We start from the raw sequence: 26,834 nt of genomic DNA, 5'->3' as shown, positions 1-26,834 counted from the left end.
CAAAGAAGACAAGGTCATCCTGACACAGACAAGGATATCAAAACTGATGACCCAGTTACGAACCCTGTTGAGCGAATTTCGCCCCACAGCATGGGATTACCTACAAGTTCTTGGCCTCATGGCATCCACACTGGAAGTAGTCCCATGGGCACAAGCTCACATGAAACCCCCTACAACGCTCACTACTATCACGATGGAATCCACTGTCCCAGAACTACACCGTACGGCTTCAGCTCCCGGACAGAGTTCGGGCCCAACTACGATGGTGGCTACAAGAGGCCCCCCTGAGCCAGGGAACGAGACTATCCTCCCCAACCTGGATCCTACTCACCACGGATGCCAGCCTACGAGGATGGGGAGCACACTGCCAGGAGCTAACAGCCCAAGGGCAATGGAACGAAGAAGCGTCGGGATGGAATATCAATCACCTAGAAGCCCCGGCAGTCAGACATCAGACTAGCCTGCCTAAGGTTCGATCACAGACTCCGAGGCAAAGTGGTCAGAGTAATGTCTGACAATGCCACACAGTGGCCTACAGAAACCGTCAGGGAGGAACCAGAAGCCAACAGGTGTCTCTGGAAATAGAACCCCTAATGTCATGGGCGGAAGTGAATCTTCAAGAGATCTCGGCCGTCCACATTGCCAGCAAAGACAATGTTGCAGCGGACTACCTCAGCAGAGAAAGTCTAGATCCAGGAGAATGGAAACTGTCAACCACAGCATTCCAATTGATAGTAAACTGTTGGGGAACACCAACCATGGACCTCCTGGCAAACCAGTCCAACACCCAGGTACCCAGTTTCTTCAGCTGCAGGCGGGAACCCCAGACCCAGGGAATCGATGCTCTGGTACAGACCTGGCCACAGGAGACTCTGCTATACGCCTTCCCGCCGTGACCCCTATTGGGCGTGATCATCCACAAGATAGAACACCACAGGGGGCCAGTACTTTTAGTGGCCCCAGACTAGCCAAGACCACCGTAGTACGCAGACATGGGAAGACTGGCAGGGAACCCCCTGCCGCTTCCTCCACACAGAGACCTGCTCCAACAGGGACCGATCCTCCATGAGGATCCAGTTCGATTCTCTCTTACGGTCTGGCCATTGAGAGGACTCACCTAAGGAGGAGAGGATACTCGGGGACAGTAATTGACACCCTACTCCGAGCACACAAGTTCTCCACATCCCTAACATACATAAGTTTTTGGAGAGTATTCGAATCCTGGTGCGAGGACCATGACATCATACCACGCTCAGTCAAAATTCCTGCGATTTTTGGAATTCCTACAGAACGGGCCACAGAAGGGATTGTCCCTCAACTCCATCAAGGTACAGGTGGCTGCCTTGTCATGCAATGGAACCAAGAGCGAGAGCGGCAGCATAGCCTCTCACCCGGATGTCTCCCACTTCCTGAAAGGAGTCAAGCACACCCGACCACCCCTAAAGTGGCCGGTGCCTCTTTGGAACCTTAACCTGGTCCTAGATTTCCTAGCAGGAACCTCCTTCAGACCTCTCCACGGCCTTTCTCTCCGACTATTAACATTGAAGACAGCTTTCCTGCTGGCAGTCTGTTCAGCCCGTCGTATATCCGAGCTACAAGCACTGTCCTGCCGAGAGCCGTTCCTCAGACTCGCCCCAGGAACCATCCAGTTACGCACAGTTCTGTCGTTCCTCCCCAAAGTGGTGTCTGTCTTCCATCTCAACCAAAACCATCTTGTTACCATCACCAGATGAGCATAAGAATTCGGAAGAGGCTCGAAGTCTACACCATCTCAACGTCGACAGACTCCTAGTCCGATACCTGGAAAAGTCGGAATCCGTACGAAAGACGGACCATCTATTCGTCCTTCACAGCGGGAAGAAGCAGGGGGAAGCGGCCTCACTAGCAACCATAGCCCACTGGATCAAAGAAGTCATCAAGGCGGCCTACGTGGAAGCAGGCAAGCCACCGCCTTTACAAGTCAAGGCCCATTCTACTAGAGCCCAGGCAGTGTCCTAGGCAAAAACCAAAATGCTGTCACCCGCCGTGATCTGCAGGGCAGCGACATGGTCCTCCATCCACTCCTTCTCCAGGTTTTACTGTCTGGATGTTCAGGCTCGGGAGGATACAGCATTTGCAAGGGCAGTACTAAGTGGGTCATGGGCAGCCTCCCACCCAGTTTGGGAGTAGCTTTTATACATCCCATTGGTCCTGAGTCCATCTGCTACACGCTAGGAAATGGAGAAATTACTAACCTGATAATTTCGTTTTCCTTAGTGTAGACAGATGGACTCAGCATCCCACCCACGGCTGCCGTTACTCATGGAATTCTCGGGGGACATCCCTGGGAGCGAGTGATTCAAGGGTAAGCCATGCTTTCCTTCATCTGGGACACCCATCCTACCGGGTGTCGATGTTTCTCGGTTGAGGGCACTGGCAGTCTCCAGCTATAGCCAATTAAACCAGTTCAAATTAATCAAGTTAACCAAGTTATAAATTATTCAGTCATACATAAATCCACAATGCTTTTCGAGGAGAATACTAAAGAGCTGCACTTCCTGCAGGGGTATATGTACTAGGGCTGACGTCAGATTGAAATCTGATCCGTCTCCAACTGCTATCAGGAGTACACTATACCCATTGGTCCTGAGTCCATCTGCCTACACTAAGGAAAACAAAATTATCAGGTAAGTAATTTCTCCAATCTACAGTAGCCAGCATCTTTATACACAAGTTCAACTTTGTAAGCATTGTCTGTTTCCAGGGTACGATAGTAGATGGTGGCAGATAAGGGCCAGCCAGTCTACTTCGTCTGCTAGGTTCCTGTCTGTCTTGCTCTTCCTAAAGATGTATTCCATCTGTCAACCAGCAACCATACAGGCTTGACCACCTGCAGGCTAACGCTCCTTAGCAAAGTTAGGGGATTATTTTCCAAGTCGCATTATGGCCTTTTCGCACGCGTTGTTATTGCATGCAAAAACCGCCTTCACATGTGTGAAAAGCACCATAACGCATGGTGCAATGCAAATTTGGAAAAGGGGGAGGTGTTTGGGGTGGGATTTCTGACCAAGTAGGCTGGCTTCGCAGTTTATCGCACAGTTTTAACGCCGGAAATAACTACACCTTTTTCATTGGCGTTAAAGCTGTGCGATATGGTTCTATCGCACTTTGCGATGTTTTCGTAATAGCATTTTGGGTGTTTTAAGCTGTTGGGAGCTAGAGAGAGAGCGCGCCTAGCTAAAAGTCCCTTATAGTAGTTAGGTATTAATACCTCTATATGAGGCCCACCTAGTAACTCGAGGTGAGGTTTAGGTATTAGTGTAGGGGTTAGGGGCCACTTTGAAATTCAGAGTGAAACGTACGAACAGAACAGTGCTCTCTTGTGAAGATTTGATGTCCTTCAGAGTGAGGAAACTCACACAGATGAGATTTGTTAGAAACTGGCTGAGTGGGAGGCGACAAAGGGTAGTTTTCTCTGAGAGAGGTGATTGTTACTAGTGTTGTGCCTCAGGGATCGGTCCTTGGATTATTTTCAACATTTTTGAGTGACATAAGTGAAGGGTTGTCGGGGAAAGGTTTGTCTTTTTGCTAATACCAAATCTCATCTTTGTGTAAGTTTCCTTACTCCGAAGGTCATCAGTTCTTCACAAGAGTGAATGTTATACTGACTGAAAAATGATTTTAGCACTGATGTGTATTTGTGGAAGACTTGGGACCAGATTTTCTAACATGCGCATGGGCGTAGATTTGTGCACGCAATCCGGCGCGCACAAATCTATGCCCGATTTTATAACATGCACGCGCAGCCGCGCGCATGTTATAAAATCTAGGGTCAGCGCACACAAGGGGTTGCACACTTGTGCACCTTGCGTGCATCAAGCCCTAGGGGAGCCCCGAAGGCTTTCCCCATTCCCTCTGAGGCCGCTCTGAAATCGGAGTGGCCTCGGAGGAAACTTTCCTTCCGCTCCCCCCCCCCCCCCCCCCCCCCCCGCCCACCTTTTGTTGTCTTAGTTACGCCTGCCGGTCAGCTGCCGGTACACAGTCCTCTGGCATGGCCACCGTGCCGGAGGCCTCGTTCCCTCCCCCAGTCCAGCACCCTGTTCCCCTTCCTGCCCCTTTTTCAAAGCCCTGGGGCTTGTGCGTGTCGCCGAGCCTATCCAAAATAGGCTTGGCGCGTGCAGGGGCACTTTCTCGGGGTTATGCACATAAGTTACGCGCGTAACCCTTTGAAAATCTGCCCCTTGGTGTATAACTTATCCTATTTTTTTTTCTATTTTTTTTTCTAGGGTTTTATTTTTAATTTTGTTTGGTGTTGACTCTGAATTCAGTATTTGCATCATAGTTATATTTTTCTGTAATGATAGTTTAATTTTAAAATGTTTTCCATGCTTTTCTTATCTGATGGAAACCAAACTTTGCTTCACTGCTTGGTTAAGATGTAGTACAGTGAAGAGCCAAAGTCAGTGTCCTTCCACAGTATCTGATTTTTCCATCTATGATGTTGCTGTTCAAACAGATTTAAAGTTTTCTAGACATTACTGTTTGTTGATAATGGACATGGCGTGGTTGTGGACCTAAAACTTTATTCCTTAGGGGTGCGGTTAGGGCTTATTCTATCATGAACACAAGCAAAGTTGCAACCTACTGCTCCTCACTTGGTTCTTCTCCAAATATATCATTTAAGCATGGATACTATGAACTTAAGTATTTTCCTATTCTTCTTACAGAGGTTTTCAGTAAACTTGGAATTTCCCGTTCTGCATACAGTCAGGATTCCCAACAGAATTGGAGTGAATTTGGTAATGTTACTTCATCCATTTGGGATCCTCCAGCCGCAGATTCCCTCCCATCATGGCCAACAAGTTCAGGTTCCCCTACACATGCAACTACGGTTTGTACAGTTTATAATCCTTTGTTTCTGACCATTTGTAAAAATGTTTTGTAAAAATTGCCACTTTCCCTGTGAATTAGAAAATAAGACTACAGCACTTGTTTACACTGAACAAATCGGTGCTAGCATGGGTCATATGAAACCTCACATGAATCATATAGGTAGACTTCTGAAGGACAAACTGGATATAGTAGTCCTCACAGGTAAGATGACATCATTCAGAGCCCAGATAGTGAAGATTACTTCAGAGATTTCTAGAAGCTTTGATGTGCTCTGCTAAGCATGTGCATACTGCCCCATGTCAGATGACATGTGGGGCTCCCTCAGTTCTAGTTTTTCCACAGAGCCTCTCTGAATACAGTTTTTGGATATTTTTGTTGCAGAGCCTACTGATTCACCTTCTTCCACCCCTGTTAGTTTCACCTAGATAGGTCTCATTCAAATTAGTTTTCTTTATTTTTGTCATCCTCCGGATGCGCCTCATAAGTGCCTCGAACAGTATCGGGTTTTTTTGTAAAATCAAGTGATTTGATTTTGTCTCAATTTTTCAGCCAAGAATTATGTTATGGGTTCAGACCGTGCACACTGGTATCCTGCCCAGGGGTTCTGACCTGGGGCACAATTACTGGGATTATACCTGGGGGCTTGAACCCAGGGGCTTATCCCCTACACAGATGGCCACATACAAACTTTAAATCAGTACATCAAGGTTCCAGGTAAGAAAGTAAGTTTATTTGAACAATAGGAAGACAGAACAAATAAAATCAGATCATATAGATGTAATTGTAGATTAATAACAATTGCTACATAGATATAAAAAGCCTACATTTCCAAAGGATCAGCCATACCATCAAGTCCAGGGCTCGCTCTTTCCTCTCTTTCTTGCTGTCTCTCCTTATGGAAAAAGCGAATGCAGTTTTTGGAATCTAATGGATTGCGAGATCCAAGGCAGCATGGTTTTACTAGAAGTTAATCTTGTCATATAAATCTGATCAATTTTTTTGATTGAGTGACCAGAGAGTTGGATCAAGGGAGAGCACTAGATGTGGTGTACTTAGATTTCAACAAGGCCTCTGACATGGTTCCGTACAGAAGACTTATAAATAAATTGTGCACCCTTGGTATGGTCCCTAGAGTGACTGACTGGGTTAGAAACTGGCTGAGTGGGAGGAGACAAAGGGTAGTTTTCTCCGAGGGATGCGATTGTTACTAGTGTTGTGCCTCAGGGATCGGTCCTTGGATTATTTTCAACATTTTTATGAGGGACTTAAGTGAAGGGTTGTCGGGGAAAGGTTTGTCTTTTTGCTAATACCAAATCTATAACAGGGTGGACAACCAAGAAGAAGTGGAAAACAGGAGGGATCTAGTGAAGCTCAAGGAATGGTTTAGGATCTGGCACTTAAGAACTAATGCTAAAAAAATGCAGAGTAATGCATTTAGAGCAAAAACCCCAATGGAAAGGTACAGTAATGGAGGTGAAATTCTAAGCATAAAGGAAGCGGGATCTGGGGCTAATTGTATCTGATGATCTTAAGGTGGCCAAACAAATGGGTAAAGCAATGGTAAAAGCCATAAAGATGCTTGGCTGCATAGAGAAGAGGAATGGTGAGCAGAAAAAGGGAGGTGATATTACCCCTGTATAGATCCCTGGTGAGATATCTTGGAATACTGTGTGCAATTCTGGATACCACACCTTCAAAAAAGTCAGTCCACAGAGGGTGGTTACTAAAATGGTCAGTGGTCTTCGTTCTAAAGCATATGGGGATAGACTTAAAGATCTAAACATGTATACCCTAGAGCAAAGCTTTCCAAACTTTTCATGCTGGTGACACACTTTTTAGTCAAACATAATTTCATGACACAGTAATTCAGTCTGCTAGCAAACCAGAGGTTAAAGGTTAAACGAACGAAACATATTTCGACAATTTATGTATGTTTCCTTAAATATATACATAAATAAAATGTTTCACGACACAACCTATCTCATGAAAACCTTTCATTTATATTAAAAATATATAATATTCCAAGATTAATGTTAGTTATAAATTATGAGCAACAATAATAAAACAAATTGTCTGCCCCCACACACTAATATCTCCCCCCAGCACATGACTGTCCCCCACACACTCATCTCTCTCCCCCAACACATCTGTCCCCCACACACTCATCTCTCTTCCCCAAGCACATCTGTCCCCCACACACTCATCTCTCTCCCCCCAAGCACATCTGTCCCCCACGCACTCATCTCTCTTCCTCCCCCCCCCAAGCACATGTCTGGCTCCCACACTCATGTACCTCTTCTTTTTGATTGTTGCCAGTGCTTCACTCCTTTCAGGGTTCAAGCCTGCCGTGGTGCATAACACTTTCCATGATCACCAGACACTGTTGCTTGCAGTCATGGCCAGGCCTCATCATCAGCAGCATCCAATGACAGGGACAGCTGGGCTCAAGTCCCACCCACCATGCCCAAAAAAACCCGCGATTGACAGCAAAAATCGCCAATAATAAGCAACCCACGAACTGGAAAAAAAAAAAAAATTGAATCACTAGAAAAAGAAGCCCAAACTCGCATTGGAGTTGACCGGCATAGCGCAACACACCTGCACACTGCAAGCGACACACTAACGTGTCACGACACACAGTTTGGAAAGCTCTGCCCTAGAGGATAGGGGAGATATGATAGAGACATTTTGAATATCTCAAAGATTTCCATACACAAGAGGTGAGCATATCTTTCAATGGAAAGAGGCTGTAGAATGAGGGGTCTTGAGATGAGGTTGAAAGGTGGTAGACTCTGGAGTAATGTTAAGAATTATTTCTTTACAGAGAAGGTAGTGGATGTGTGGAACAGACTTTTGTGGAAGTGGTAGAGACAAAAGCAGTATCTGAATTCAAGAAAGCATGGGATAAATATAGGGGATCTCTAAGGAAGTGTTGAGAATTAGAATGATAAATTAATTGGAAGGATGGGCTGACTGCATGAGCTATATAGTTTTTTCTGTCATGTTTCTATGTTTCTAGAAAGGATACCACAAGGAAATGATGTGGTTTCAAATTGAGGAAGTTTGCCTTCTAGACCCTTTCTCCTGCTTCACAAAAAGAGTCTGGTTTGAAGACTAACTTGGTTAGGGTTTATCTCAATGCAGTTGTTGCTTATCACCACTATGTAGATGGTAAAACCATGTCCATACAGCCCTTAATTGTCAGGTTCATGCAGGGCTTGCTTTAGATGAAGCCTCCCACTGTGTCTGGGGATCTTACTGTTGTACTCACCTATTTGATGAAAGCTTCTTTTGAGTCATTAGACTTCTATAAGCTAAGTATCTAAGCTTGAAAGTCATAATTTTGGTAGCAGTCACTTCAGCACATAGTCGGTGAGCTTCAGAACCTATCCAGTCTAAGATAGTGTTAGCCTTCTAGCTTAACCAGTCAATTGTCCTTTCAACATTTTTACCCAGGCCATGGCCACAAGGGTGAGCTAGTCTTGCACATTTTGGATTACAAAGGAAAATTAGTTTCTTACCTGATAATTTTTGTTCCTGTAGTACCACAGATCAGTCCATACTCCTGGGTTTTGCCCCCCCCCCCTCTAGTAGATGGAGGCAGAGCAGTTATCAAAATAAACTCCGCCTTTAAATAGGCTGGCGCCACCTACAGTCCGGCAGTATTACTCAATGTCAAAGCAGAATGGAACTCTCAAAACCATTATAACTATATACAGTAAAAGAAACAAACCGGTCCACTGAACCCTCCCAGGACCTGAACCTTAAGAACCACTTGAGGACAAAATTCAGAACTCTGCCAAACTGAAATAAGATAATTTATAAGAACCGAGCGGACTCTCCCTTTCTCTCATGTCTGAGATGGGCGGGATTCTGGACTGATCCGTGGTACTACAGGAACGAAAATTATCGGGTAAGAAACTAATTTTCCTTTCCCTGTACGTACCAGGATTAGTCCATACTCCTGGGATGTACCAGAGCTTCCTTAATTGGGATGGGATCTGGAGAGGCCCGCTCGAAACACTCCCTCTCCAAATCCTCCCGCAACTGGAGCCTGAGCATCAAGTTTGTAATGTCTTGCAAAAGTATGCAAGGATTTCCACGTAACCGCCCTGCATATCTCCTGTGGTGATACCATCTGACACACTGCCCAAGGCGCCGCTTGCGAACGAGTAGAGTGGGCACGCAGACCTGTAGGAAGGGATCTACCCCGAAGGAGATAGGCTGAACTAATAGCCTCTTTTAGCCAACGAGCTATAGTAGTTTTGGACGCCTGCTGTCCTCATTTAGGATTGCTCCACAGCACAAAGAGATGGTCAGACACACAAACCTCTAGGTAATGCAGCAAAGCTCTGCGAACATCAAGCTTCCGCAAGTCACCAGCCAAAGGATTTATTTAACTTCTTTTACTATACCGACACTCAAGACCAGGTCTTATCGTACCGGTTTACATTAGAACAAGGGGAAAAACCAATTAACGTATAAGTGGAAAAGAGAAGTTACATTAAAACAGGGAGAGTAAAAACATGGATGTCGGAAGATAGGACAGAATTAAGTAATTGAACAATAAGTTAACAAAATTACAAACTATAAATTAACATAAAACAATAAATTAATAATACAGAAACATGGATTATAATCAGCGGAAATATACATGGAAATATATATATATGGAATATATACAGCTGGAATATACATGGTATGTCAAATGGGAGGAGTGGGCGGGGGTGAGGGAAAAGGGTGGGTTGAGGTTGCGAGTGGAAAAGGGAAAAAGGTTGGGAGTGCGGGGAGTGAGAAGGGTGGGTTGGAGGGTGAGAGAGAGTTGGTTAATATGGAATCCTTCAACGATAGGCTTGTGTGAACAGCCAGGTTTTAAGTTTTTTTCTGAAGGTTAAATGGCATTGTTCCTGGCGTAAGTCTTGAGGAAGCGAATTCCAATGTAGGGGACCTGCTGTTGAAAATGCTCGCTTCACGGAGTTTCACGGAGTTAGACCAAATGGTCTAACTCCGTGAAGGCTGGCAGATCAACCGTGAAGGCTGGCAGATCAACCGTGAAGGCTGGCAGATCAACCGATTGGTTGACATGAAAAGAGGAAACCACTTTTGGCAAGAAAGACGGAACCATCCTTAAAGAAACTCCCGAATCCGAAATCTGCAAAAAGGGTTCCCTACATGAAAATGCCTGGAGTTCCGACACCCTACGAGCCGATGTAATGGCCACCAGAAAAATCACCTTCAAGGTAAGAACTTTGAGTCGATCACTTAAAGGGCTCAAAAGACGCCGAACAAAGAGCAGTGAGGACTAAATTCAGACTCCATGACGGATAGGGATGCCGAAGTGAAGGACGCAAGTGTTTTGCTCCCTTAAGAAAACGAACTACACTATGCTCTGGACGGATCCACGCAAACAACCAAGCGCCGCCACTTGCACTCTGAGGGAACTACATGACAAACCGTTAGACCGGATTGTAGAAAACACAGAATATCTGACACCAAAGACCAGGTAGGTGTGACCTCTCGGTCCAGACATCAAGTCTCAAAAACTTTCCATACTCTAACATACGTGAAATTGGTAGAAGTCTTACACGATTGGAGGAGCGTGGCTACAGCCAGAGAACAGCCTTTGCGACTTAATCTCTGCCTTTCAAAAGCCATGCTGCTAGACAGAAGTGATCGACTTCTTCCAAACAAACAGGACCTTGATGCAGCAGGTCCGGGAGAACTGGAAACTGCAGCGGGCCCTCCACGGCAAGATTGAGAAGGTCCGCGAATTAAGGACGTCTCGGCCATTCTGGAGCTACCAGGATGACCTCCGTTGGATGGATCTCTATCTGCCTGTGCACTTTGCCGATCAATGGCCAAGGCGGAAAGATGTACAGAAGAACCTCTGTGGGTCAAGGCAGCACTTCTGCTCCCATCTCTCTCCGCCGAGCATAGAACCATGGAGCTTTGGCATTCTGAAACGTTGCCATGAGATCCATGCTGGGCGTGCCCCATGCATCGCAAATGAGTTGAAAAACCACATCCGTCAATTCCCATTCCCCGGGATCGAGACGGTGATGACTTATAAAGTCTGCCTGCACGTTGTCCACGCCGGCGATGTGAGATGCTGCTATGCTTACCAAGTTTTGTTCTGCCCAGCTGTTCAATTGTTGAGCTTCCATCGCCACCAGTTGACTTCTGGTTCCTCCTTGGCGATTTGATGGTCGCATCGTCAGAGAATTCTGACCGACTTGCCCTGGAGGAGAGGATGGAATGCTTGCAATGCCAACCATACCGCCCTGGTTTCCAGTCAATTGATCGACCAGAGAGATTCAACAGGAGACCAAAGTCCTTGTACCAATTTCCCTTGGCATACCACTCCCCAACCAGAGAAATTGGCATCTGTGGTGACCACTGTCCAGTCGGGCACTTCCAGGGGAACTCCTTGGACTAAATTGTCCGTCACCAACCACCAGTAGAGACTGGATCGCACTGCCTCCGTAAGCAGCAAAGGTAGATGAAAAAGCTCGGAGACTGGGTTACATCGGGAAAGCAAGGTAGACTGTAAAGGCCTCATATGAGCAAAGGCCCAAGGTACACGTTCTAATGTTTAAAGTCATCGACCCGAGAACCTGTAAATAATCTCTGACTCTGGGTGGGTTCTTGAGCATTAAACCTCTTACTTGGACTTGCAGCTTGGAGATGCGTTCCGTGGTAAGAAAAACTCTGCCCTGCTGAGTGTCGAATAGAGCACCCAATGACTGAGTGGGCTCCAGTCGGCTCTTGGCGAAATTGACCACCCAGCCCAGCAAATAACTTGCCTCCTGGGCAAGTTATTTCGATTTTGCACGAATCAGCCAATCGTCCAAATAAGGATGCACCAGCAACCTTTCCTTGCGGAGATGGGCTGCCACCACCATCACCTTGGTGAATGTCCTGGGCACTGTGGCTAGACCGAAGGGCAGAGCCTGAAACTGAAAATGCTGATCCAGTATCGAAAACCGAAGAAACCTCTGGTGGTCTGACCGAATGCCCATATGAAGATCTATTTCCGTGAGGTCTAAGGATGCTAGAAACTCTACCTTGTGCACCGAGGCAATGACTGACCAGAGTGTCTCCATGTGAAACCGGGGGACCCGGAGACATCTATTTACTTTTTTCAGATCCAGAATGAGCCAAAATGATCCCTCTTTTTTTGGCACTATGAAGTAAATGGAGTATCGGCCTTTCCTTCTTGCCTCTGGAGGCACTGAGACGATGGCCCCTAGTTGCAGAAGTCATTGCAAAGTATCCTGCACTGCTCTTCGCTTGGTTTCGTAACTGCAGGGAGAAATTAGAAATCTTATTCTCCCCCAGAGAGATTGGATAATATCTTCCAGGTCTTTACCGAAAAGTAGTTTGTCTTTGAAGGGCAAGAACCCTAGCTGTGACTTGGAGACATCCACCGACCAGTTTCTCAAAAGAGGAGCCTACGAGCTGAGACAGCTGAAACTGTGGATCTGGCCGATGTGTGCAGTAGATCATGTAGTGCATCCGCACTGTACGCCACCAAAGTTTCCAGATGACCTACCTAGGCCGCCTCTTCATCCGATAAGGCAGCGTTAGCTTGCAACTGTTGAATCCAGTGGAGAACCGCTCGTAAGGCGAAATTGCTGCAAATAGCCACATGCACTCCCAGTGCTAAAACTCAAAAATCCTTTTAAGTTGCACCTCCAAATTCCTGTCTTGCAGGTCCTTGAGTGCTGAAGCTCCAGTAACCGGGATCGTGGTCTTCTTGGTAACAGCGCACACTGCCACATCTACCTTGGGTACTCAAAGTAGCTCTAAAGTATCCTCTGGCAGAGGATATAGCTTGTCCATGGCTTTCTCACAGGACAAGCAGGATGGTTGTCCTCACAAATGGGTGACATCGAGGATGGAGCCCACCACAGAAAACTTCTGTCAAAGTTTAAACAGAACTTTGACTGGCCCCTACTGGGCATGCCCAGCAAGGCACTGACCCTGCAGCCAGCAGGGGTCTCCCTTCAGTCTTCTTTTTTCCGCGCAGCAGTTGCCACGCGGTGAAAGGAGCTCTCTAACCACGTTCCTGACAGGAATTTGGAAATTAATTTCCTAAGAAAATTTGCCCCTCGGGGGTCTCCCTTCGACAAATTTTTTAGTCATCTTACGGAACCCGGTAAGTTTTTTGCCTTCTTCCATCGACTGCCGTCGATTTTGGCCCTCGAGGCCTGTGGGCACTTACCGATCCCCAGCCTAAATTTTGGCTTTCAGCCATGGCAACGGGGTTCCGTCGTTGTCCGGATTGTACCCGGACTATGTCCATCACAGACCCCCACAGGGTTTGTGTAATGTGTTTGGGTAGTGGGCATGATGTCCTGACTTGCACCAAATGTGCCTTAATGACACCCAAGGGTCGCAAAGCCAGGATGGAGAAGATGGGGCTCCTCTTCCATGCACCAACCCCAACGCCATCGATAGCATCGACGTCATCGGAACCGGCACCGTCGAAGTTGTACCATCATCGTCAACCCTCCGGTGACCGTCCGCCATCGATCGCTTCTCGGCCGTCGACTCCCGTCCCTTCCCCGGATGGGCGAGGGGATCGGAAAGAAAAGCACCGCCATCGACGGCATAAGTCTCGGCCTGTCGAGGATCCACAGCCATCGACCTCTGCTCAAGCCGAGCCACCGACAAAGAAGCCGCGAACAGACCGGATGCCCTCCACGTCTCGTTCGCCGGCATCGAGGAAACCCTCACCCTCTCGGGGTGTGGGGGCCGTGATCCCACCGGTTACGGTGGTCCCTCCGGCCCTGCCTCAGCCTCCCTCTCCCGTCGAGCCGGGTATGGTTACCCCTGGTCTCCGGGCAGAACTGGACCGGCTGGTCCAGGAGGCCATCGAGAAAGCGATGAAGAAATTACAACCTCCATCGGCACCGTCTCCGGCACCGGTTCCAGTGCCGCCCCCGGCACCGACACCGGCACCGGCTTCGCCACCGAGGAGGGAACCGACCACTGAGCCGTTGATACAAGCGCTAGCACCGCTACTGAGCCGCATGGAGGCACTCGTGACGGCCCTTCCATCGGTGATTCCAGTGCCATCGACAACACCACCGTCTCCGACTGGTTTCTCATCGGTAGGAGAAACACCGTTTCGAATTCCCCCTTCCGGGGTAGTTCCATCGGTACCTTCTGGTATATCTCCACCGATTTATCCTTCGGCTCCATCGATTCCGCGCCAGGCACCGATTCCATCTGCAGCACCGAAGCCATCGATGCCATTTCTGGTTCCACCTACTGCACCGATTCCACCTCGGTTTCCATCGATGCCTTCAGAGCCTCAGCCAGGTCCATCAGGGCTACAAGCCACACATGATCCCTACGATACCTGGGGTGATGATGATGATACCTCTTCTGACACAGATCTGCCTTCGCCACCATCTCCTACAGAGAGTAGAAAAAGATCTCCTCCTGAGGATCTATCTTTCATTAATTTTGTGAAAGAAATGTCAGAAGTTGTACCTTTTCAACTACAATCTGAAGCTGATGATAGACACCAGATGATGGAACTACTTCAATTTCTGGATGCTCCAAAAATCATCGCTTCCATCCCTATACACCAGGTGTTTTTGGATCTGCTCAAGAAAAACTGGGAATCTCCTTCATCGGTGTCACCAGTTAACAAGAAAGCTGACTCCACATACCTTGTCCAGTCAGCACCAGGTTTCCAAAAACCTCAACTGGATCATCGCTCTGTTGTGGTTGAGTCCGCGCAGAAGAAGGCCAAGCGTCTTAAGCCGCACTCTTCTACCCCACCTACCAGGGACAACAAGTTCCTGGATAGTGTAGGACGGAAAGTGTATCATGGAGCTACGTTGATTTCACACATAGCTTCATATCATCTTTACATGACTCAATACAACAGAGCCATCTTTAAGCAGATGCAAGACTATGCTGACACGTTGCCGGACCAATACCAACCACAGCTTCAAGCCCTTCTTCACAAGGGATTTGAGGCAGGGAAGCACGAGATTAGGACTGCCTATGACATATTCGATGCTTCCACGAAGGTTTCAGCCACAGCCATCTCAGCCAGACGTTGGGCTTGGTTAAAGTCATCCAACCTTCGCCCAGAAGTCCAAGATCGTCTTGCTGATTTGCCCTGCTTAGGCGACAATTTGTTTGGAGAGCAAATTCAACAGATTGTGGCGGAGTTAAAAGACCACCATGAGACGTTGAAACAACTCTCATCTGTCCCACCTGAGGTGACCTCCAAGCAACCGCAAAAGAAGGACTCTAAGAAGTCATTCTTTCGACCACGTCGCTACTACCCTCCGTCAACTAGGGCTCGTCCTGCACGGTCCTCTAACAGGCCTCAGCCTCGTCAGCCGAGAAAGCAAAGACCTACTGTAGCCCCACCTCCTGGGCCTACGGCGGGCCTTTGACTTCCCTGTATTGAGCACATGCCATCTCCCTCTTCCACACATCCCTGTGGGGGGTCGACTGTTCCACTTCTTACACCGTTGGAAACAGATCACCTCAGATCAGTGGGTGCTAGCAATTATCGCACAGGGTTACCACCTCAACTTCATAACACTTCCGCCAGACTCCCCGCCCCTTCAGGCATGGAGTCTAACCAGCCATTTCACTCAATTACATCAAGAAGTATCCCTTCTTCTACAATCAAATGCTATAGAACCCGTCCCTCCTTGTCAACAAGGGAAAGGATTCTATTCCAGATACTTCCTAATACCAAAGAAATCAGGGGGGCTACGTCCAATTCTGGACCTTCGGGCCCTCAACAAGTATCTGCAAAAAGAAAAGTTCAAGATGGTAACCCTGGGCGCCTTGCTCCCTCTGTTGCAAAAGGGGGATTGGCTGTGCTCTCTCGACCTCAAGGACGCTTATACCCACATTGCGATCACACAATCCCATCGCAAATATCTGCGGTTTCTTGTAGGCCACGACCATTATCAATACCGTGTCCTACCTTTCGGTCTGGCTTCTGCCCCACGAGTCTTTACCAAATGTCTCGTAGTGGTAGCAGCATTCCTAAGGAAGGAAGGTGTCCACGTCTACCCCTACCTGGACAATTGGCTAATCAGGGCCTCCTCCCAACACATAGCTCAGTCCTCCCTAAAATTGACAATTCAAACACTCCTTTCCTTAGGGTTTCTTGTCAATTACGAGAAATCTTGCTTAGTCCCGTCTCAAACCTTATCCTTCATTGGAGCAGACTTGGACACCTTGCAGGCAAAGGCTTACCTTCCTCTTCAGAGGGTCCACACCCTAATATCCCTGGCTCGCCAGCTCCAGTCTCAAAACACTGCCACGGCTCGCCAGTTCCTCATTCTCCTAGGACACATGGCATCCTCGGTTCAAGTCACTCCCATGACCCGACTAGCCATGAGAGTAACACAATGGACTCTACGACACCAATGGATTCAAGCTTTTCAGCCTCTGTCCTCCATAGTCACAGTCACACAGGCCCTGCGCCTATCCTTAACCTGGTGGACAACTCAGGTCAACCTCCTTCAGGGCTTACCTTTTCTTCCACCGGATCCGCAAGTAATCCTAACCACCGACGCTTCTCACATCGGTTGGGGAGCCCATGTGGACGAATTACAAACCCAAGGGTTATGGTCCAAAGAGGAAGCCGAACACCAGATAAATTTCCTGGAACTTCGCGCAATCCGCTATGCACTCCGAACTTTCAAAGATCATCTATTCCATCAGATAATCTTAATCCAGACGGACAACCAAGTGGCCATGTGGTACATAAACAAGCAGGGAGGCACAGGCTCCTTCCTTCTGTGTCAGGAAGCTGCGCAGATCTGGGCGGAAGCCCTCTCCCACTCTATGTACCTCAGGGCCACTTACCTGCCGGGAGTAGACAATGTATTGGCAGACCAGCTGAGCCGTGTCTTCAAGCCACACGAGTGGTCACTCGATCCTCTGGTAGTGACCTCTCTGTTTCACAAGTGGGGTTTTCCCCGCATAGACCTCTTTGCGTCCCCTCAGAACCACAAAGTGGACGATTACTGCTCTCTCATTCGGAGCCAACACTTTCAGCCGAGAGATGCCTTCTCCCTCAAGTGGACGACAGGTCTGCTTTATGCATTCCCTCCACTTCCTCTTCTGTCAAGGACTCTCGTGAAGCTACGCCAAGACAGAGGAACCATGATCCTGATAGCACCCCACTGGCCACGCCAAGTGTGGTTTCCCATACTCCAGGATCTCTCCATCCGCAGGCACATCCCTCTGGGAACGGATCCGCATCTGCTCACTCAAAACGATGGATGCCTCCTCCATCCCAACCTCCAAGCCTTGTCCCTGACGGCATGGATGTTGAAAGGTTAGTCCTTCAGCCTTTTAACCTTTCGGATTCGGTTTCTCGTGTCCTGATAGCTTCACGAAAGCCCTCTACCAGAAGATCCTATTCATATAAATGGAAAAGGTACACATCATGGTGCACTTCTCAGTCCCTTGATCCCCTTTCCTGTCCAATCTCTAAGTTCTTGGACTATTTATGGCACCTATCAGAATCCGGTCTAAAGACCTCTTCCATTAGGATGCATGTCAGTGCGGTAGCCGCCTTCCATAAAGGTGTACAGGGTGTCCCAATTTCAGTACAACCCCTGGTAACACGTTTTCTTAAAGGCTTGCTCCATCTGAAGCCACCCTTGCGTCCTCCGGCCCCATCTTGGGACCTTAACCTGGTTCTTGGTCGTCTAATGAAACCTCCTTTCGAACCTCTGCACTCCTGTGAATTAAAGTATCTCACATGGAAAGTGTTATTCCTTTTGGCTATCACTTCAGCTCGCAGGGTTAATGAATTGCAGGCCCTAGTTACCTATCCGCCTTACACTAAGCTCCTGCAGGACCGGGCGGTACTCCGCACTCACCCTAAATTTTTACCTAAGGTAGTTTCTGAGTTTCATATTAATCAATCCATCATACTACCTATCTTTTTTCCCAGGCCCCACTCCAACTCCGGGGAACCGACTCTGCATACCCTGGACTGCAAACGAGCTCTAGCTTTTTATCTAGACCGTACAGTTGCTCACAGGAAGAGCACTCAATTATTTGTCTCTTTCCATCCTAACAAGTTAGGACATCCTGTGGGTAAGCAGGCTCTTTCCTCCTGGTTGGCGGACTGCATTTCTTTTTGCTATCAGCAAGCTGGCACTCCTTTTCAAGACCGTGTGAAAGCACACTCTGTGAGGGCCATGGCGACGTCAGTGGCACACCTTCGATCGGTGCCGCTTCCTGACATCTGCAAAGCTGCAACCTGGAGTTCTCTCCATACCTTTGCAGCCCACTATTGTTTGGACAAAGCTGGAAGACAGGACTCCATCTTCGGCCAATCTGTCTTGCGTAACCTTTTTCCAACGTGATGTACCAACACCCTTCCACCTTCCCGGTAGGGTGCGGATGCCCTTTACCAAATACCACCCCAGTTGTTGTGCCTGTTGCACGTCATTGGGTGCATTTGGTGCAAGTCAGGACATCCTCAGCTCGGTACTCACCCATTTGTGAGGACAACCATCCTGCTTGTCCTGTGAGAAAGCAAATGTTGCTTACCTGATGTAACAGGTGTTCTCACAGGACAGCAGGATGTTAGTCCTCACGAAACCCGCCCGCCACCCCGCGGTGTTGGGTTTGTTTTGTTTTTACTTTTTAGGCACTGCCTGTAGCTTTGAAAATCAGACTGAAGGGAGACCCCTGCTGGCTGCAGGGTCAGTGCCTTGCTGGGCATGCCCAGTAGGGGCCAGTCAAAGTTCTGTTTAAACTTTGACAGAAGTTTTCCGTGGTGGGCTCCATCCTCGATGTCACCCATTTGTGAGGACTAACATCCTGCTGACCTGTGAGAACACCTGTTACATCAGGTAAGCAACATTTGCTTTACACACTTTCAATCCCAGGTCCGGGGTATCCCATTCCCGGAAGAGCAAATCTGTAGCCGAGAAATGAAAGTGAAAGGAAGAAGCAGGGCCTCTCAGACCCAGCAACACCGGATCCATAGCATCCAGTTTTAATTCCTCAGGGGGACCTTCAATGCCCAGTTCAGCTAAAATAGAAGGAATAAGGGGACCCAACTCCTCATTTCTAAAGAGGCGTACCACCTTAGGGTCATCCCCTTCCGCAGCATGCGCCCCACGCATTGTGCCTTGGTGCTGTAAATCAGGGTCTACATCCACCCCCTGTGGGGGCTTGGGCAGTAGGTCTAGGTCATCTGGATCATAATCCTGACTAGAAGAATCCGTAGTAATCTGGGGAACCCCTGACCGACAGGGACGCTTAGGCTGAGCAGGCTCCGCACCTCCCTTAGAGGTAGACCTTTTCTTAGCAGAGGGCTTAGATCCTTGAGAAACTACCTTTTTACCAGACTGCAGCTTCCCTAACTTCCTCTCCTTGTAAGCTTTATGAAGCAATAACACAAATTGTGACAAAGAGGAAGAGGAGTCGTCAGAGGCCCCCTCGAGGCTATCCTCCATTGCAGGGGAATTAGGCTGTAAAGGTTCCCTGTCCCTTGGGAAACCTTGCTGGGGAGAAAGAGGAGGTAAAACCCCCTCCCCCAGCGCTGCACTAGACAACCCTGAATGACTGGAAAATGGTCCCCCGTTCCCATGCTGAACGGGAACTGATCAGCCTCAGAGTGAATTGCAGCAGACATCCCAATCGGGACTGGGGCAGACTTTGATTTAACTAGTTTTGCCATTTTAATTTTTTTTTTGGCTCCCGACAGCCCCTCCCCCCCCATCCCGGGATGCAAGCCGAGCAAAGGCCCTCCCTGGAGAGCCGCGCGCGGACCGACCCGCTCACATGGCAAACGAACGAACACGGCATTGAGTCGTGACAGGAAAATATAGACAAAATAAATTAATGAAAATTCAATGAATAAATAGCAAAATGAAAGGCAAATACCGCACTGCGACGGAGTGAAGGGGAGAGAGCCGGCGCGGGAGAAAACGAAAGCAAAACTTTTTTTAAATTATAAAACTTGCCCGGCAGTGGTCCAAGTTGCTGATCCCTTTGGGTGGAGTGAACCGGGCTCCCTGGTGTCGCACCCAAGCTGCTAAGTAGATAAGTAGGGCCCTCGACCCTGTGAAGCAGCTGCCTCAGACCAGCATGGGATGGCGCTCTCAGAACCTAACGACCACCTGGGAGGCTAACTACCACTGTGCTGCCACAAGCTCCTTTCTTTTATATTCTTTTTAAATAAAGCTGAAATAATCCAGAAACAAGACAAAAAAGTCCCCTAAACTAACTAAACACAAGATAATCAACTTAGGCACACAGCCCAGACTGTAGGTTTGGCACCTCTACCATCTGCTGGAGACAGAAGAATACTGCTGGACTGTAGGTGGCGCCAGCCTATTTATAGGAGGAGTTTGTTTTGATAACTGCTCTGTCTCCATCTGCTAGGGGGGGGGGGGGTGCAAAACCCAGGAGTATGGACTGATCCAGGTACGTACAGGGAAAAGCCCTTAGAAAGCCCACCCATATTTTTGTTTTCTTTGACCATAAAGGAACCTAAAATTCCATAGCCAAGCCCACCTTTTCTAATTGGATAGCAGATTGTATCTCTTCCTGTTATGCTCAGATAGGTCTGACTCTGGATGAGCATGTCAAGTCTCGCAGCACCTGTTATTCCTGGGGGAATTCTGCGCAAAAATTTTTAAAATTCTGCAAACTTTATATTGTGTCAAAATAACACAATTTGCATGACAGTCTTTAATTACATTTTTAATTATTACAGAAAAAATTAGTTGTAGAATTTTAAAATATTTTGAGCAGAATTTCCTTAGAAATTCACTGTAAGTGTCCCTTCCACATACACATACCCTCATACAGGCTCCCTCACTCTCTCGCACACACACATCCCCTCATACAGGGCCCTCTCTTGCATACACACCCACACAAGCTCCCTTTCTCTTTCACACACATCCTCACACAGGCTACCTATGTCTCTCTCTCACGCAGCCCTTCACACAGGCTCTGTCTCACACATACACAATCTCTTCACACAGCCTATGCCCCCTCACATACACACGATTCCTTTTTCATACACACGAGCTCCCAATCTCTCACACACGTACACACTCCTTCACAATCTCCTTATATAGGCTCCCTCTCTCTGAAACCCACACTCAAGCATCCCCCCACCCACCCTCTCTTACCTCCCATGCTCTCTCACACCCTCCTGCTCTCTCTCATCCTCCCCGCCCCTCTCTGACACATTCTCTCTCACCGGCATGCAGTGGGACGCGCTCCGTTTGCGACGAAGATGAAGGCCTGGCGCGCCATTCGCGGAGAAAAAGGGAAGGCCCAAGTGTACCACGAACGGCGCGCTGGACCTTCATCTTCACCGCGAACGGAGCACGTCCCACAGCACACGGGGGCCTTCCCTTTTTTGCTGCAAATGGAGTGTGTGCTGCGGGACACGCTCCGTTCATGGCATGCCAGGGTCTCCTTTATTTTCTGCGCAGAATTTGGCAATTCTGCGCAGGGGGGAATTCTGCGCAAATTATGCATTCCGCAGTAGTGCAGAATTCCCCCAGGAGTAATCTGTGCCCACCTGAGGTTAGCATCCCTGGAAGAAATTTGCTAAGCTGCTTAGTCCATATCTGGGGACCAGGAAATACCTACAGTACCTGAATGTAATCCACTTTGAACTGCCTGAAAAAAAGCAGAATATAAATCATAAATATCTTAACACCCCTTTACTATTTAGATAAGGACTGGATTGAGCGTTCAGTATTAGCCATTTTATGAACTGAGAAGGCCCTTTGCAACATTAGTGACATAGGACAGCACGCATATGCCCAGTGGAGCTTGTCAAAGCTTCTAGAAACTTTGTAGTAGTCTTCACCAGCCAGGTTCCATTGGACGACATTACCAGACCTTTGAGGACTTACATCTTTCTGTCTTTGGAGAACACTTGTTACAGGTAAGCAGCGCCTTTTAACTGTGGAAGAGAGAGCTTATTCAAATAGCATGAGCCTACTTCATGGCAGCACCATGCAACAAAGATCTTTGCATGACCAATTTTGCATTCACACTACATGTTCCTCATCTTGAATTTTAGTAATAATACAATGGATGCTTCAGTATACTCAGTTACTGGAAGGGCATAAAGAGTCTAGCTATGCAGTTGTTTCTTGTTACTTCTGACTCAATTTTACCACAGTAATAAGGTAAAGTATTGCACGCATAGTAGACCTGTTGTGCAGTCAGCTTCAAGCTGATTTTCCACAAGTGAATATAAGGAACAATGATACGGTACAACTTTACCAGCAGGAAGTTGCTTGCGGGCCCATGGGTACAAAGTATCTACAGTCCTGCCATCAATGCGTCCTTTTTCATAAAAATAGTTTCCAAAGTGTTTTTCATACCTTGTCCCAAAGTGCCATTCTAAAGTATCACCGTGCATACGGGAAGAGTAACTTTTAAACATCCATGCAAGCACACATTTATGTGCGAATGGACACAGCCCAGTTCAGACTGTAAAACTACTATAACGAGTCTGGAAAACATTTTTCCTTTTCTTTATCCATCGAAAGATAAACTTGTTTTGTTCGCATATTGTGAATCCTGTTCTGAGAAACTCATGCATATACTGTTTAATAGAAAATGACATATACATAAGTAAGCAATAGCACGTGATGGCTATGCATTACAGGATTTTGTTATATATCTGTGAATTGTAAGCATGCTTACTTCATTAACCAGGAAGTGTATCAAAATCTTTTAATACACACAAGTTTATTGCGCTTATAAAAAAAAAAAATGTTTAAATGGGGTGTAAATGTTAACTTTCAACTTTTTTAACCAAGTTCAACTATGAGTTGAAATTTCAGTGAACCTAGTGATTATTGTGATGTATAATTGACCAATTTTTAAGTTCTTTGCTTTCATGCTTTCCACTTTGCCTTTCTTAACACTCAAGTTCTCCAGCATAGTCTTCCCAGGTCATTTTCTTATATTCTGTACCAATTTTCCAATACTGTTGTTTCTTTGTAAGGTACACCATATAAAAAAACAAAACTAAACTCCTTAGTGCTGTTTGGTTTATTGCATCAGTGGAGTTTATTTTATGAACTTTGATGCTCTCCAGCTATCTGATTTTTCTCAGAATATATAAATATTTTCTTTTTCATTACAGTCAATCCTTGGCAACACCAGTGGCCTATGGTCAACTACCACTCCATTCAGCAGTTCTATTTGGTCTAGTAACCTCAACAGCACTCTTGCTTTCACCACTCCAGCCAACAGCCTACCAGGTATTGATCTCATGGGCAGTGAGAATCCCGCACCCACTGCCACAACTGTTACTACTGCCAGCCAGTCTGATGATATCGGAGGACAGACCTATGACCCTTGGCGAATATGGAGCCCTACAATTGGAAGGAGAAGTTCGGATCCTTGGCCCAACTCGCATTACCCTCATGAAAACTAAAATTAAGGGATAATACAAACAAAATAAAAAATGAAGACATTCCCATCCCTGATCATGATCAAATTCTTTGGAAGCCATTGATTTCTTGGAGCATCATTTTTCCAGCAGTCCCTGCTCTTGTCATTGCTTTTCCTCTTCTCTTCAACACAGTTTGTGTCATTCATGCTTTCATGACTTTCTTCCTCAAATAATTATTTTGCAATTGCTGTTGTGCTTGAAACAAAGCTGGTTTGATATCAAATGTAAATGATGAGAGATGTTTTGGAATCTGCCATTTATTTATTCAAAAACAAAGAAATTGTCATCATAAATTGGGAAACAATTCTGAGCTATGTAAAGTGTCCCTGGCATGCAACAGTTTTAATTGACTATCAGGCTTTGGTTTTTAAAAGAACATTTTCTTTTGCAGTATTATGCTCCAGATACACCTAATTTAAACAAAAATTAAAAAGCACTTTGTGCTGAAAATGCAGAGTATTTTTTTAAATAAAGCTGTCTTTAACAGAGATTGCCAGAATGTGAGGAACAGTACACATAGATGTAAAAGCATTCTTTTGAGGCTGTGTGTGTACTCTAGGAATGTAAATTTGCAAATCTGAGTGCGTTTTAAAGTTCACCTGAAATGCTTGTTGCCAAATCTTGTAAATGAAACAAGATTCCTTGTGCATTTCTATACAAATACAATTTTGGGTTGTACTTTAAAATAAATGAGACTTTTTTCAATCTTTGTTTATTGTATTTAATGCAGACATATTTTTAAATCTTTTTTATCGTAAGTAATATTGAATTTCTTTGGTACCCCTTAAATAACTGATAAATTGTTGAAATCAAAGGTACTTTACCCAAGCTAACTAGTAATGTCTGTGATCAATTATTTAAATTGTTTTAAGTAGGTTTAAAAAAAAGATTTATATACATTTCAGCTTTTATGCATATTTATTTGTATCACAATTATATATATTTTGTTTTTCCTCCTTGAAAAGCCTTTGAAAAAAAATAGATGACAGAATTTACTACTTTACTTTCTATTTCACAATTACATTTCGGAGAAAATCTGCAAAGGTAGTTGATGAATTAAGAGCCAGTAACCTTATTCCTGAGCATACCCAGATCAGTCCAAACCAGTGGGTTATTCAACCCTTCCAGCAGATGGAGTCGGAGAACAAAAGGTTTGAGGCATTGCTACTTGAGAGTGCCACCTGCAGGACATCAGTATTTCTCTGACTCTGCAGATGGTAGAGATGCACCTGCAGGCTGTTAGTTTAAAAAAAAAAAAAGGAACGAGATTTTTTGTTTTACAGTAGTTTTAGGGTCCAGATCAAGGACACTCCCTGAGATGTTGGGCATCTTCATGGGTCATTCTCAGGTGGAGCTGGTCTGCCGGGGGGGTTGGTTCGCCCGCAGTGTACTGGATAGTCTGATAGCCAGGGGTCCTGGCTCCCTCGATCCTCCGAGGCACCCTCTCGCTCTTCTCCCTCTGGGCAGGGAAGTACCCGCTTAATAGTTTCTTTGTTCCTTGTTTAAAAAAAAAAAAAAAAAAAGCATACAAGAAGCAGAAGAGCAGAGCTTAGCAGGAACTTCGGGGAGGGCCTAGTCAGCAAGAGCTGTCGGCCAGGGCAGGGAGGTGCAGGACTGAGCGGCGGTCGACTGGCTGATAACCCGGGGCTCCGGGGATTCGCAGTCAATTGCGACGCTAGTGCCAGGAGGGAACCGCAATGCCTCATTCCTTGTGTAGTCCTGTGCTCTGGTGGGGCCAACTGGACTCTGTGTACCTGGGAACTTCCCGAGTGGGGATTGCATCCATTCCCAATGGCGGCTTGGTGGGCCTGAATCAGGCGTGCGTCGCCACGCAGGAGGCCTAGTGGGGGAACGCGATTGGGAGACATGGCAGTGGGTCTGAACTCGCGTTCCCGCTGCCCGGCGTTTGTTTCAGGGCAGGAAGTCCCCTCGAGCCATGCAGGTGGTCAGCAGGGTCTGTTCCCATTGCTGCCAGGGAAGCAGTGCAGGAAACCGCAGGGCGGTCGGGCGATTCTCCCCCCACTCTTTCCCTTGTTAGGCAGGATGCCTCGCAAGGGGGCGCTGAGGCGGCTGATAGTCCCCCGAAATCAGGGGAAGATGAATCGGAGGATTTTTCCCCAGATTGTATTCTCCTCCATAAGGCCTACCTGGCTAGAAGAAGTGGAAGAAGAAGGCAGGCAGGGGATTGCCTGTGGGCCCCCGCAGCTAAAGTCTAAAGTGGCTTCTCGGGGGACTGGCGATATTCTTCAGCGCCTGGGTTTGTGCTATGCAGCAGCAGATGTTGGTCCCAGAGACGGTGAGGACTCTGATCAGTCCCAATTGAACCCCCTCGATGCAGGGGCTGCCCCGGATGCGCTGCCAACCCCTGATACAGATGGGGCAAAAGATTATCCTGATCTGATGAGTTCCTGGTCCCAGAGGGAGACGATTCGTGGGTAGTACTTCTGTTTAAAAGGGATGAACTGCGCCCCCTCATCCCGCAGGTGCTGGAGGAATTAGGAGTGAAGGTCACTCAGGAAGAGTCGGATAATGAGGGCGTTAACCCAGTCCTGGATGGGCTGAGAGGACCCAGTAGTGCTTTTCCGTTGCCCAAGAAGAACCAAAAGGTGGTGAACCAGGAGTAGGACTCCCCTGAAGGTGGGCAGAGCGATGGCCAAGCTTTACCCCTTAATGGAGAACTCCCTGGAATTGATAAGGATCCCAAAAGTAGACGTGGCCCTGAAGTTTGTCCAGGATTGTAAGATGGAGGTGCAAATCAAACAGATGTTTGAGGTCTCAGCATTGAGTCTTTGGGCAGCTGTCTGTGCCAGTTTAATGCACAGGACCTGTCTCTGTTGGGTTCAGAAGGGCCCAATGCCGACATCCGTGGCGGACAGCAGTGCGTTGCAGGCCACTGGTCTGGAGGCAGGCATAGCCTATGTGGCAGATGCTTTGTATGATTTGGTGTGCATGTCTGCTCGCTGCATGGTCTCCTCTGCAGCGGCTCGTAGGCTGCTGTGGTTTCATAACTGGTCGGCCGATTTATCATCCAAGGTCCAGCTCTGTAATCTTCCCTTTAAGGGGAAGCTGTTATTTGGAGATGACCTGGATCAGTTGATGAAGGTCCTGGGGGAGTCCAAGGAGCATAGATTGCCAGAGGACAAGAAGCCCAGTAAGAAGGTGTTTCTTTCTTGGGCTTGTTTTCAAGATTCCCATCGATTTCATTGTCTGTTTCCGTCTGGAAACAGGGCAGCAGGCGCCAAAAGTCCTTTCGTGGAGTATGCAGGGTAGGCATAGATAGTGTCAGGCCAGGGCACTGGGAGCGGAAAATCAGCCCAATGAAACCAGTAGTCCCCTCTCCTCCGTAGAAGCTGTAGGAGGAAGATTGTCCAGCTTCGACAAGGAGTGGGAAAAAATCTCAGACTGTTGTGTGCTGGAGGTGATACAAGAGGGCTACGCTCTGGATTTTTTTGTGCCCGCCTCAGAGGCCTTTGTGGAATCCCATGTGGTCTCACGCGTAAAG

At 47.3% G+C, this 26,834-nt stretch overlaps 1 protein-coding gene across 1 annotated transcript in view; it reads left to right on the top strand.

The window, feature by feature from the left end:
• Positions 1–24,039, top strand: part of TMEM131 (transmembrane protein 131) — a 334,866-nt gene extending 310,827 nt beyond the window's left edge. The window contains exons 37-38 of the mRNA XM_029603311.1: positions 4,707–4,870; positions 23,021–24,039. Coding sequence (XP_029459171.1) covers positions 4,707–4,870; positions 23,021–23,314 — 458 coding nt within the window. The 3' untranslated portion in view covers positions 23,315–24,039. The remainder of the gene's footprint in view (positions 1–4,706; positions 4,871–23,020) is intronic.
• The last annotated feature ends 2,795 nt before the right edge of the window (positions 24,040–26,834 follow it).

The sequence above is a fragment of the Rhinatrema bivittatum genome, chromosome 5, assembly GCF_901001135.1.
Source record: "Rhinatrema bivittatum chromosome 5, aRhiBiv1.1, whole genome shotgun sequence".
In the NCBI taxonomy this organism is placed as follows: Eukaryota; Metazoa; Chordata; class Amphibia; order Gymnophiona; family Rhinatrematidae; genus Rhinatrema; species Rhinatrema bivittatum.
Note: the sequence above shows the minus strand (reverse complement) of the source record. Positions and strands in the feature narration are given on the sequence as shown.